Genomic DNA, 14,560 nt, shown 5'->3' on the forward strand with positions numbered 1-14,560 from the left:
TAACATAAGTACACCACCCGAAATCACTTTATAAGGACGCTTTTGGTAATAATACAATAAAAGTGATAAAATCAAAGCATGCCCTATTTGGTCAAATTCAACATTTTTTGAACATCTTCTGTCTATTCATCCGTTATACAATAAAAGTGATAAAACCATATTTTAATTGTACTCCCAAAATCTGGATTTTTTTAAAACTCTATTCGTAGGCAATGACAGTCCTACCGGGGGCGTTTGTCCGCGGGCATTTGTCCTACGGTGGCGTTTGTCCGGGGGGGGGGGGGGTATTTGTCCGGGGGCGTTTGTCGGGGGGGGGGGGGGCATTTGTCCGGGGGCATTTGTCCTAGAACCGTATTTAGTCTATCAATCTTTCTAAATATCATAGGAATCCCAAGTACACGTACATCACCTACTAAACCTACCCGATATGAATCCCAGTACCGTTGAGGTGCCTACAAATACACAAATATCACCCTATCTTGTATTTCATGTTTTAGTTTTAGAAGAAAATCCCTAGGATTGACTTTTGATCTGAAAATTTCCTAATCGTAGGGTCGATAACATGGGAAACGTTTTCATGCTTCACAATCACACAATCACGTTCACCACAAATCCTTAATAACATATTGAGAGTAAATGTTTTTTTTAACTTGAGCCAGCACACCCAATCTTTGGGGAGTACCCCCCCCCCCCACAGGTTTATTTGGTGACCTGACCTAGTAACTCCAGTTCATTACACCGATTGTACAGTACAATTATTACCTCTGTTTGCATCTATATAGACCCCAAAAGATTTAAAGAAAGTACAGTATGTACAAAATACAATGCATGAAATTGCAGTGACTATACCCGATATTAATACTAGGGAAAGAAGTAGTGCAAAGAGCGATATAATTATACACTAAGAATTACAATCCACAGACCACACTACAAGAAAGAAATAAAGATACACAGCCACACGAGTGAAAGGTTCCTCGGGTGAAAGGTCTCACTTCCAAAAAAATGGATAACAAGTTGACAGAAGGATATTCCACATGAAATTTGCGGAAATGTGCACTTTATTAAAATGATAATACACGAACAAAATGTCACTGAAGAGATATAAGCTTACACCCGCTAATGTGATTTATGATACAATGGAAAAAGGTACAAGAACTTGGCTTTGTCTTTACTCTCCTTCATTTTGGGACAATATTGTGTCAGAATATTTATGGTGTGTTTATTATTACCATTCACCATTCCCGACACTTCTTTTCCTCACAACATTAATATACATGTATTTATTTCAGTTAGACATGCTTTTCACTCACAACTTTACTACTGCATTCAATCCTTAAGTACTACGACCTTGTTGTTAGTCCTAACAAAGATATTTAAGTAGAGCGTAGATGAAAATGCTAATAAGACTGTCAACAAATTCAAGCTGTGGCAGACCGTTTACAACCAGTACAGTTTTAACGTAGCAGATTCAAAACCAATATTTCACTTGCAAGATGTAAACTTGTCACTACACTACCTTCAGATAATATTGACCACTAGTGCAATGTCCTTTTATAAGTAATTGTCCAATTATTAGTGAATATATCTTTGGTTATATATTTGATAAAAAGATAATGTCTCAGTTGCAGCTAGTGCAGGTTTAAAATGAGTAAACAAGTTGTTATAAATCGGTTATTATTTGACACGGGTGATCTTTTAATGTGAAAAGGTTAATTGTAAAAAGTTAAACTGGTTCTTACTCTGCTGGATGAACAACTCATACAAAATATGTAAAAGAATTTTAAGCAGTAATTTCAACCTGATTATGAGGCTTCGTCTTGATATCTTAAGAAAACAAATTATTATTTTATTTCAGATAAAAACGATACAACAACTTAAAAGTTGTATATAGTATCCAATTGATGAACTAAAAGATCATTAGGTTCCTCGTGCAGGAAAACTTCAAACTTCATTACACAACAGAGAAGCATTATCTGCATGCTTTCCTAACACCAACCAGACGAGCAAATCCCTAACATCAGCCATAGATCCAAATACCTAATACCATCCAGGTGTCCAAACACCCAACAGCAGCCATGGATCCAAACGCTTAAGCTTAACACCAACCAGGGGTCCAGACACCACCGTAGTTATCAGGGTTACAACCCTTGAAGTCTGGTGGGGGGTTTATTGCCGGCATAAGGCCTTTTTCGTGTTCTTTCAGCCTCTGTCTCAATTCTTCGACCTTTTGGGGATATTTTTCGGCCAGATCGTGTCGTTCCTCGGGGTCATCTAGTTATTTTGGAAGCAAATACTTTTGTAATTAATGGAAAGCACAAATTTAGATCTTGTACGTTGTTATGATAGTAACTCCACACCAAGGATGGAAATGATGTGACCGTAGAGAGATATACTTCTGTGACCAGGAGTAAATAGTTTTTCGAAGGTCTCTGTCTTAGTAAAATCTTCGGTTCTTTTCTTGGATACTGAATAGAATTTCATGTATGTATGTCTGTCTGTCTGCTAGTCAGTCAGTCAGTCAGTCAGTCAGTCAGTCAGTAGTCCTCTTTTTCTCTCATTCCCGTTAGAAAAATGATAAGGCGAATCATTCCTTCGTCTAAAACATGTCTTACCTTTTAGATTAAACAGCAACGTAACGTTGGCAGCTGGTGGAACTTTACCTAATTCACCAAAATGTACCGGTGTATGTGTGAATTTAATATCTTTTGATTTTGGTGGTTTATGCCAGCCATCTGTAAGAAAACGTTATAACTGTGGTAATTACGGGTACTGTGTTCTTATTTTGACAGAAAAGTCACTAAAATGCTAAATAAACCTCGATAGATTGTCAATGATAAACTATTCATCACAATTCCATACATCTATCCGTCCATTCAGCCATCAAAATCATTGATTATAAGGATAGTAATATTTCATCACTTTTCCGATCGACCTCTTAATTGACCATCTATCAATAAACCAAACAACTATGCACCAATCAAACTTCAAGAATTCAAACTACAACGGTTACAAACAAACTAATCAAACAAAGAACTCTTACTGGATCTTACCATGGAAGTATACTTCCATGATCTGATTTAGTGACGAACAGTAGCGTCCTATTGCTATTTTACTAACCTGTATAATCAAGACTTCTTCTCGGGTAGAAAATCTCTGGATTGCCGAGTATCAGTTTATAGTCACCGACTCTGGTAAAGTAAATGATTCAAGAAAGAACTTAAAAATTTCATTAATAACGTCGTTTTCTGACTGACTATTATTACAGATGTACCAGAGATTACTTACACTGGTGCGCGCGCGTCACAGTGCAGTGTGGGTACTCAGGGGTATTTGCACTCATGCTTGCAATGTTTTCTATTGTACTTTCACTCGTTATAGGGCTCGTGAAAGTACGGACGCAGAGAACACTGCAAACACTCGTGCAAATACCACGAGTACACCGCACTTGCACTATCACGTGTCATACGGATTTTGTCATATTCTAGCACTCGTGTTCATGGATATATGAATTTATATGATTACAAAAAAGTTTTCAAATGAAACGAGAATCATGTGCACTCTAAGCGTAATCGTTGATAATTTGAGTACACGATTTCCATATATGGCACATCATCGAGTTACTTCCATATTTGGTAATGTTGAATAAGAGAATGACCATGTTTGGTATTCACTGACCTGATTGCAGAACCCGTCGGCTCCACGTCATCTATGTTGTATACCATCTCTTCCCGTGGGGACGGCTTCCGTTCCGATATAGTGTCCCAAACATCGAACCCATCCAAATCACTTTCTATTTAGATATTGAATCACGGAATGTTATATTTGAGACTATGGTAACTCAAAAACAATATTTGGGTTGGATAGACCAAATTTGCATATCCATCCACATCACGCTTGATAGTGGCTCAGACAACTGTATGCAAGTATCGCCATGTCAAAATAAAGTCTACTGTATACTATTACTGCCATATGATATTCATTCATATTCAAAAAGTACACGTCCAAGATTTTTTATTGAAAATAAATAAATAAATAAATAAATATATATATATATACATTTTCCTGTTTGCCACTTGCTAAATTTTACTCAAATGTGTCTAAATACATTTTTTTTTAAGTAGAGTTGCGTTGAAAAATTTAACTTTCACCCTAGCCTATTCAACAACCTTTTAAGTATCAACCAAAAGTGAATTTGAATAAAAACACAAACCTGGTTCACCGCCCGCTAACTTAACAAAGGTACTGTGGAAGTCTGTGATGTGTATAAGCCTATAGAAGATTACCATACCAAGTGTTAATGTTAAACTCAGTGAATCAGTACTCGAAAAAGATTTGGAATCTCGTACCGACATGTTCTGATATATAAGGAGTACAGAATGGTAGTAGTTATAATGACAATGTAAACTCAACTCACTCATTGTTTACATAACCTTGTTTCTTCAGTTTGGAACTACCACCAGATACAAAACCAGGTACCCTTGATGACCCCTCGAAGAGATTCCCAGCTGCACCCCTTAATGGCCAGTTACTAGCTGCGAGGTAAGGTACTCCGCCATTCTAACAAGGAAAGTTGTAAAAACTATAACAGTTACTATTTATGTGTACATATCATGTGTTGATATATTTACGTTACGCCTTGTTTGTATGTAGTTGTAGTCCGGGAGTTGTTGTACCTAAAATGGAATACGGGATAAACTAAACATTCAGACACTGCCATAATAACACTTGTATACTAAAACACATGTACACATTATTACAGACAAAATATAAAGTATGCGACATTTCGAAACAGTCAACAGTCAAACATTCGTTTGTGATGCTACACTAATTTGTGAAAAACTCTGCATTTTTATTACAATTTACGCCACCGTGTATGTAATGTATGCATTCCTAGTTTATCCATTCCATTCATTTTTTAGAATTCACGACTGCAATGCTAGCAGTGCTTGAATTATATGTGCCATTATATATGATTGATAACAGTTATTATAATATACTTAGTGATAATGCTGTACCATGATTCGCTAGAATCAGTCACGTGATATGAAAATAGAATGACTATTTCCCTAGAGAAATAGTTCCATCAACTTTTACATGGTCACGTGACCACCGCGCGTTCACAGCAGGTCAAAATGGCGTCTTCTAACGATGTTGTCTGCCACCACGAGTTCACAGCATGAGGAATTAATATTATAAAACACATATTGCCTGGCCTATATTCGGGCTATAGCACCCGTTCATTACCCCCTCGTGACTGTGAGTTACCACAATCACATGCTATTTCCCTCGGCCTTTGGCCTCGGGAAATAGCATGTGATTCTGGTTATTCACAGTCCCTCGGGTGTAATAAACGGGTGCTATAGCCCTCATGGCCAGGCAATATGTGTTCATTATACCATGCACGAGCTAGGCTCAACAAAAAACATAGAATATGTGATCGTTCTACGTATATAATATACGTCAAGACAACGCGTGTCTACGTCACGACAACGCGTGTCTACATCTGATGTAATTTATTATAATTTATTCATTGGTTCTGATGTGTTCGAAATATGAGTCAAAGCGCTCAAAATAAAATTATCGACATTACTTTCCTATGAAAGACCGGTGAGGACTTCTTTTTTATATTACTGGCGCTGGTATAATTATATTATTCCCCAATATTTTTCTTCATTCAGCCAGAAAGTACTCACGACCTAAAGGATTCGTAGTGACAAGGGCCCCTCAGGTCACCCGTATTTTCCTTAATTGGCTGAACGAAGAAAAATATGGGGAAATAATATCTAAATCTGTACGACCGTTAATTAACAATTGTGTACCAGCAATTTGAATATATGTGTCTATAAATGTCGTGTACTGCAAAACTAGAACTTGCCAAATGACCTGAATATTGTTGGTTTTTGTATGCAGATGTAGGTATGACGGTACCCCTCATTCTACGATGAACCTTAGACAATAATAGAGAAAGATCTCAGTCTTAAGCGTCTATGGGTCAACATAATCATTGGTTTTGCTGTCACGGTTCACGATATGAGTCAAAGCGCTCGAAATTGCCATCACTTTTCCTTATTTTTTTTTATTACTGGCAATGGCATAATTATATTATTCCTCAATATTTTTCTTCATTCAAAGTCCTCGTTACCTAAAGGCTGTGGTAGTGACAACGGCCCCTTAGGTCACTCGTATTTTCCTTAATTGGCTGGAATGAAAATATCTAACTATGCACCGTACTACCATTAACAATTGATGTGTACCAGCGATATGAATGTGTTTTTAAATGTTTTGTTTTGCAAAATTAGAATTTGCCATATGGAATTTCATACATCTGTGCAAAAGTTCAGTCTAATAAGTTAATGAAAGCGATTCATATTCGGACAGTTATGGGGACATTGCCAACTTTCGAGAATTTTGGACAATATTCTGAAGTCACGCATGCGTCGTGACTTCATAAAACACTGACGAAGCCATCGTGGATACCTGGCGAAAGCTTTGGTGACTTAATTGTAAATTTCGGTGCAATACAAAGTTAAATCGATTAACTTTAAAGACCTTAATATTATTGGCTTTTGTATGTGGATGTAGGTATGACGGTACCCCTCATTATATGGTGAACCATAGATATTAGAGAAAGATCTCTCTCCAACGTCAATGGGTAAACATAGTCACGGTGGCTATAAAGATTTTACAATTTATTGAATTACAAACAAGAACTTAGCATCTGTTGTTTCACATTGATTTTGAAGTAGGACGCTAAGATAAAATTGTTTATAAATTAAATACTGAATCCTCATCCATATGGCCACTTTAAGTTGTCAGTTATTTGTGTCTATGTCTGTGTCTGTCTGTCTGTCTGTCTGTCCGTCTGTCTGTCTGTCTGTCTGCCTGTCTATATATGTGTGTGTTTCTCTATATGTGTATGTCTAGCTAGGTTGTTTTTATATGTACATCGATGAAGGACAGGTACGTAGAAACACAGGTAGGTAGGTTGGTTGCATAGTTACATAGAATGCGTGAATTAATTAGCATTAATTGTATAATATGCCTATTTCGGTATGTGTAATTCTGTACATCTACAGTATACGATGATAAAAGAGTTTTACTTAGGCTTGAAACGTGAAAAGTAACAATATATTATCTTACGTCACTAAAGAAGACAAACACTGTATCTTCCCACATCCCACGTTCCTTCAAAGTTCTGCTCAAATTACCAACAGTATCATCAATTGCTGATACCATGGCTGCAATATAAAAGTTAACATAGTATTACGTAATATGCTTGAAAATATGAACACCCTAGGGCATCGCTCTGGTCAGTATACCTTGCAAAGAAATGTAAAAGATATCTGATTGCCAGGTTCAATTGTCCAACGCATATATTTCAGTCAGTTTTCTGTTGGTGGAAACTGGTCAAGTATGAACGGTAGGCAACTACCCCTCTAGTCAGCATCTCGGTACTCTAAATATATTACCCAGCATGCAGTATATGTTTCTTGTTTTCCTGATCTAATCTCTATTTTACATCTATCTCTATTGCAGTTTGTGTCATAAAATATGACATTGGTTAAAATACGATTGTAATCGATATCAATGTAAAACACTTCAAAGATGGCAGTCAACGGGTACGTCACGAACGCAAAATCCTGCGACTTCTATCACGTCAAGGGATATCATTTTCCTAAAAGTTCAGACAGGGAAAAAGTAGAAACTATCAACCAGTTTCCTTTCAGAGAAGACGATGTTCTCATCGCTAGTTTCCAAAAGTCTGGCTCAACCTGGATGACACAAATGCTGAGGAAAATGTACAGTGACTGGGGTCTATGTGAAGTGGGTGATATGAGCGACGCTTCTATATTGGATTGGCTATTTCTGACACCTGAGGTGAAAACATTCCGACAAGATTGGAAAAGGTCTTTCGAAAAGCAAATGGACACTATGCCATCGCCTAGATTACTTCGTACATTTGTACCAGTAGATATTTTATGCCCTGAAAAACACGTGAAGGAAAGGAAACTGAGGGTTATATACACATCACGCAATCCGAAAGATGTCTTAGTGTCTTTGGTACCATTTCAGTCATGAATATGCTAATGGTATGTATGTTGCACCTAACTGGGAAGACACCTTAGCTTGGTTTGTAGAAGGACGCGTACGCCTACGAAATAGTCCTTGGTTAAATCACGTGATGTCATGGCATAAACTTGGCCTGGCTGACAACGTACTACACGTCAAATACGAAGATATGAAACGAAACCTTGAGATGGTAATTCGCCGGATTGCAGATTTTTTGGATAGACCCATTGCAGAGGAAAGAATCCGGATTGTTGCCGAATCATCCACTTTCGAAGCAATGAAGTCCAAGGAAACAGCAATCAGTTTAACGGCAGAGTCGAAGAACTTTTTTAGGAAAGGAATAATCGGCGATTGGAAAAACCAATTTACTGTCGCACAAAACGAATATTTCGACCAGGTGATAACTCACAAATTAAAGGACAGTGGACTTGATTTCATATACGAGTAAACTTTATCATGATGGTCTTATTATAATATAATAATATAATTATCAAGTTGACTGCGACGAGATATCATTTTAAAATGAGTATTTGACATCTTTGACAACTCTTTATACAGAAGTGTAGTCTATTTTATGTAAACAATTTTCCACAACAGGACAAATCGACCTAGAACTTCGCTCTCTTGTCTTATACGATATATAACTACGGAAAACAAGCAGTCGGCTAACCATTATGCACACTAAAACTATTATGTGGTTGTATGTGGGAGATTACACAAATTAATCAAATGGTTAATAGTGGTGCCTCGGTTATGTGGTTATAATCATCCAAAGATAGTGTGAACACTGGAAATCATTGTCAATATTGGGTGGGCAGTGGACTGGCGGGCAAGTTAAGACCCAGTGGGAGAAGGAGGGCCATTATATCTTTATGAATGGCAGTGTCCTTGATGTCTTCAGACGCCATGTGAACTCTGACTCCAGACCGGTGAAACACAAGACTCCTGTGAAAAGTGTCAGGAAACCACTCGAGTTGAAACAAATCGCCTGAGTATCTTACTAACATCGCTGGATTTGAGGGATTACTTGACAAACATCTTTAATATTAACATGGCCAAACCTTTCCGTTTTGCTCTACAAAAACGTCCCGACACTAAATCTGTCTGTGGACAGTTACTCATGACAAAGCATCATCTGATTCACCAAAACTCCTTACTAACATTGCTAAATCACACCTTGCTTATTTTCCTGATCTGGCTTGACAAAAATTTTATCAACAACATTACTTTTTCTTTGCAAGCGCTACCAGTCTGTACTCTAAACCCTTATACGTTGGAGATTTACAGTTTTTGTAAATGACTTAATGCATCATTTTACCAACCAAGCAACCAATCAATCGATCAATCAATCAATCCAATCTATCAATCAATAATTCAATAAATCATTCAATCAATCAACCAACCAATCAATCACTTAATCAAGCAAGCGAGCATGTAATCAATCAATCAATCATGTAATCGATCACTCAATCAATCAATAAATCAATCAATCAATTAATTAATTAATCAACCATGAAATCATGTATTTAGTTAATGAATCTTTAGCTTTCTAAATATCATAGGAAACCCAAGCACACATACAACACCTACCCGATAATCCTCTTCTGGCTTCGTTCTCAACGTCTGCATATAAATCCCAGTACCGTTGAGGTGCCTGGAAATAAATTTTATTCTATGTTTTAGTCTATCCTATTATGTGTTCGGTCTTTGAAATGTGTTTTAAGCTTATGTTTCTCAGTGTCCTTCATTTTTTTCAAGAGTGTTAAAGTTTTAACCAATACACACTACGTAATTTAAAATATAATTTTATGAATAGAAAGTTTTCACCTGCATACTTGTTCTATTTTGTGATATTTCTGTCTAATGTACCAAGCAAAGAATAGATCAAGTTCTTTTGAACCTTTAGAGTTTGGCTATGCGATTGCCCCGGTTACTTTGCATTTGTAGCTACCTTATATATAGCATCTTGTTACTTTCTTCATGTCTTATTCAATTGTTCACACTTTATCTTTTGAAATTTAAACCTCCATCCAGTCACGAACGTCCTTGTCTTCGATCACTCACTCACTCACTCACTCACTCACTCACTCACCCACTCACTCACTCACTCACTCACTCACTCACTCATTCACTCACTCACTCACTCTATTCTGTAATTGATTATTTGTTAGGAATCGATCGGTGGCTGTTCAACGAATCACACTTACACTAACACTTGGTTGGAGAGAAATGACCAGTTGCGATAGATTTCAATAAATAAACAAATACATTAATGAATGAATAAATTATTAATTAATTAATTAACTAATTACAAAATAAAATAAATAAATAAATTAATTAATTTATTATTTCTTACAAGCATGTATCGACAAATTAATTAATTAATTAATTAATTAATTAAAAATATAAAATAAACAAACTAAACATTACCTCACTTGGCCACTTCGGAAGATCAAGTGCAAAGTACATAAACATTGGTTGGTCCAAGGGATGTTCGTTGATGATCTTCTCAGCTCTTGTAACGAACATTTCCTAGAGGGGTGTATACAATAATCAAAGTAAGATCATCGAAAACTAAACTACTATAAATAGTACATTGACCTTGACTGCAACCAATAGGACTTTCAAACGCATGAATGCTGTATGGGCTTAGCTATCATAACCATTAAACTTCTTTAGAGCACTACTGCGCATGGCACAAGCTGACTGTGTATTTGCATAATACCTCTATTAAAATATACTAGTCTTCTAGTATAATATTAATGTCGATGCATGACTTCTATGACTATCACATGACAATTGACCATTGTACAATGCAAACCGGAAGTGGAGAATATAGCGCCCTCTAGTGTCTTCTGGCCTTGTTAGAATACATTATTACATAGTAGGGATTAAATGTCTATAGAAAGGTTACTCCCGAAACGTCAGCTGTTTATGAATTTATTGGACTGTGTATATTTTATTTCAACAATTTTTTTTAATTGATTACGTCTTTGGTTCGTCAATAAGTCATGTCTTAATCATGTTTGAGTTCTGCCAGTAGCAAGTGTAATGTATGAAGACAACGTAGAGTAAACTCGGAGTACTGTGTGCTTCAGTAAATAGAATACTACCCCAAAAAGTATAAACACAGCTTGTGCCCCTTTAAATCTAAAGGATACAATCATGTTGAGGTTTTGCCTATCTAGTAAAAACTTGTCGGTTCATTTTGATCCAATAATCAAGATTGAACAATCATAGTCAGTTTATACTCACTGTTATAAATTTATCACTTGGCTGTACAACGCCAGTATTATCCCGAAAATCATAGCCACCAAGGTCTGTCGATAAAAAGAAAACGAATATGTGACCATGGTAACACATCATATATCCTTAACATGCATATCTAGAAATTCATAAATTAGAGAAATCATGACTTGATTGACATATATACAATTCTGTCACGTGATTCCAGTGATGAGTCGTGTTACCAACCCAGAACATCAGGCTGATAAACTTAGTATATACTTTTGAAGGACGTATAACCCTATATATCTAATGTGTACCAACGCAGACACTTGTCTGACCGACTATCTGAGGTGAAAATAATGAGATGGATTTGGGTTATTATGAAATGATCCCCCCTCCGTCTTACCTCTGTCCTGTACGGTATGGTGAGTCTTGTCGAAGTGGGTCAATAAGAGACTGTAATAGCCATAGAACGAATCAAAGCCACGGTACGTAGGTGTGTACTCCCATTTACACATACCTAGATGCCACCTTGTATAGTTGGACAAAAGCATTACATGTTACTTGTACACAATTAGTCATTATTCTGTATTTTGTCTTTAGGTTTGTGTAGTTAAAAACGTCTTTGTAAGTCCGTACAGATTTTGGATAATATGCCGACGTAAAACCAAAGAAGAAAACCACAATAGGGAATAGTAACAATGAAAGAATGAATGAACGAACGAACGAATACATGGATGGATGGATGGATGGATGGATGCGTGGATGGATGGATGAATGGATTGGTGGGTGGGTGGATGAACGAACGAATGAATGAATGAATGAATGAATGAATGAATGAATGAATGAATGAATAAATGAATAAATACATAAATTAATTAATTAATTAACGAAAGACCGAACGAATGGATAAATGAATGGATGGAAGAACGATTTGAATGAATGAAGGAAGGGAGGATTTTAGAAAGTGAATGAATGAATGAATGAATGAATGAATGAATGAATGAAATTGTGGATAAAAAAATTATGAAATTTTACACGAATTAAATTATTTTTTAATTAAATTAGATTAAGTCAAAGTCGAAAAACATGGTGAAGTTAATTTCAGATGCAAAATAAATATAATTCATCCGTACTGTTATCCATTTGGAAGAAAAGAATTTACTTACTTTCCGACTAAGTGAGTTCTGTATCCTAGATCTCTGAGTTTCTCTGGTAGTATCTTGATATTGAGAGGAAGTCCATGTGGTTGAACTGACCATAATATCTGGTGCTGTAAAGATCGATTCGTATCATTCAAAGATATTGACCATACTCTGAATGCACGTATTTGACAGAACAGAGAGATAGTTCGAAACTTAAAATTTTCGGGTTATATCTGTTGTATGCTATGTGTACAACCGTCTTGGATAAAATATTATGTCAATGATTCGATGACGTAAATTAATTTACTCAAAAGAATGACGTCATCAGATCTCTTTTACATCATTTCAAATGCAATTTGCGAGATATGGCAGTAGTAACTAACAAGTTTAAGCATGCTTCAGTAAGTCAAACGACGTATTTCGCTTCTTATGCCAATTTATATGACTTAGAAATCCACGAATTTTATGTATGTCCCCCTTTATCTGTAGACGATTTCCTACAGATGATAGAGAGGTTTTTTTTAAATTCACGTTCAGGTCGGATTCATATGATAACTAGACTGACAATGGCGCCGTGTACATACGGTAGAAGAGGACATTCGCTGGGAACATTTACTGTGATATCAGCTATTTTTTTAGATAAAAGATTTTTACCTGTAGTCCGACTTTGAAAGGATAGTAACCACTCATAAACGCCGCTCTGCTCCTAATGAAAACAAAAATCAGAGAGAACTTTTAGTGTCCGTTCGAAGTCAAATTTCATCACCGTTTTTAATTTAAAAACAATAATTATATTATGTGGTATTCTTTGAATAAGTTAGCAGCGATACGATAATTTGATGACCCGAGACTAGATTGAGGGTATAGTAAGTAAGTAATTGTATTATATTGACATGAGGTGATAAAATACCTCCCAGCCCATCGGGCTTAAGCTTATAAGTCACCTGGAACAAAAAAGGATACATTGACAATGTAAGGAGGTTACTTCTAGTACAATCTGATTAAAATCCGATGTAGATGTCGGCTAATCGTGCATTGCTATCTTACCATCGTTATTTAGCTTGAATTGACCTTCGTAGTAGATGTTTACGTTTTTAGCCTGATCGCCTCCTCTAGAGGAAGCGATCAGGCTAAAAACGTAAACATCTACTACGAAGGTCAATTCAAGCTAAATAACGATGGTAAGATAGCAATGCACGATTAGCCGACATCTACATCGGATTTTAATCAGAATGCTTCTAAAGTTCTAGTAATAATATACACTTTATAACTCGGTTGAACATGCACTAGCTGTTACTGGGGTATTTGTTTTCGATCAGACGATCGCCAATGATATGTTCTCTGAAATGTGTTTTTAAAAACGATATTCAGACACTGTACATGTCAATTAGTGTTCTTTTTTATCTAGAAGTACATTTGTACATGTAGTATATCAATAAGTTGACATTGTGATTCATTGGGCTGGGGTACTGATTGTTGGGTGCGGCCCCGAAAATCGATTTGACTGTATATATTGAACCATACTACGTGTACTACTACTACTACACAAATATGCCTGCTAACAGGTGATTCAATACTGTTAAGGATCAAGTTATTATCTCTAACAAAACAGTTCAAAAATCGTTGAAGTTGTTGTAAGTGCACTCAAGTATCTTTCGTATCGGAACTGAACATCATGTTACATGTATCAGCATACCGTGAATCAGTACGTGGAAACCGTAGTCCTATTTTACTCCCGATCCCCGCCCAACACTGTGATACAACTAAATATGATCACTTCCAATTTTATATCCCTCTCGTTTTTTTTCGAAACTTACGGTGTACAGAGGGGTTGAGAGTAAGATTGGTTCAGCAATACGCCCTCACTGGCGAGTCTGTTCATATTTGGTGTAATCATATCGGGATTATTCCAACCAACATCACCCCACCCTGACAGATAAAACATAAACAAAGGCAATCTTAATGTTAAAACGTTAAACTGAATGCCATATTATGTAATGCGACACAAACGACACAAAACAACACGAAACAAACAAATAAATAAATAAATAAATAAATAAATAAATAAATAAATAAATAAATAAATAAATAAATAAATAAAATTAAATAAATAAATA

At 36.2% G+C, this 14,560-nt stretch overlaps 1 protein-coding gene across 1 annotated transcript; it reads right to left on the reverse strand.

Moving 5' to 3' along the window:
- Positions 1-2,095: 2,095 nt before the first annotated feature.
- LOC144435659 (arylsulfatase B-like) lies at positions 2,096-14,355 on the reverse strand. Its single transcript, XM_078124259.1, has 14 exons — positions 14,261-14,355; positions 13,098-13,149; positions 12,468-12,571; positions 11,705-11,829; positions 11,326-11,390; positions 10,501-10,602; positions 9,661-9,724; positions 7,141-7,238; positions 4,415-4,557; positions 4,211-4,269; positions 3,676-3,790; positions 3,118-3,188; positions 2,613-2,732; positions 2,096-2,271 (listed from the first exon to the last, which is right to left on the reverse strand). Exons 1-14 carry the CDS (start codon positions 14,338-14,340, stop codon positions 2,096-2,098), a joined length of 1,374 nt encoding a protein of 457 aa, XP_077980385.1. The 5' UTR covers positions 14,341-14,355.
- Between the last annotated feature and the right edge of the window lie 205 nt (positions 14,356-14,560).

This window comes from Glandiceps talaboti, chromosome 5 (genome assembly GCF_964340395.1).
Source record: "Glandiceps talaboti chromosome 5, keGlaTala1.1, whole genome shotgun sequence".
In the NCBI taxonomy this organism is placed as follows: Eukaryota; Metazoa; Hemichordata; class Enteropneusta; family Spengelidae; genus Glandiceps; species Glandiceps talaboti.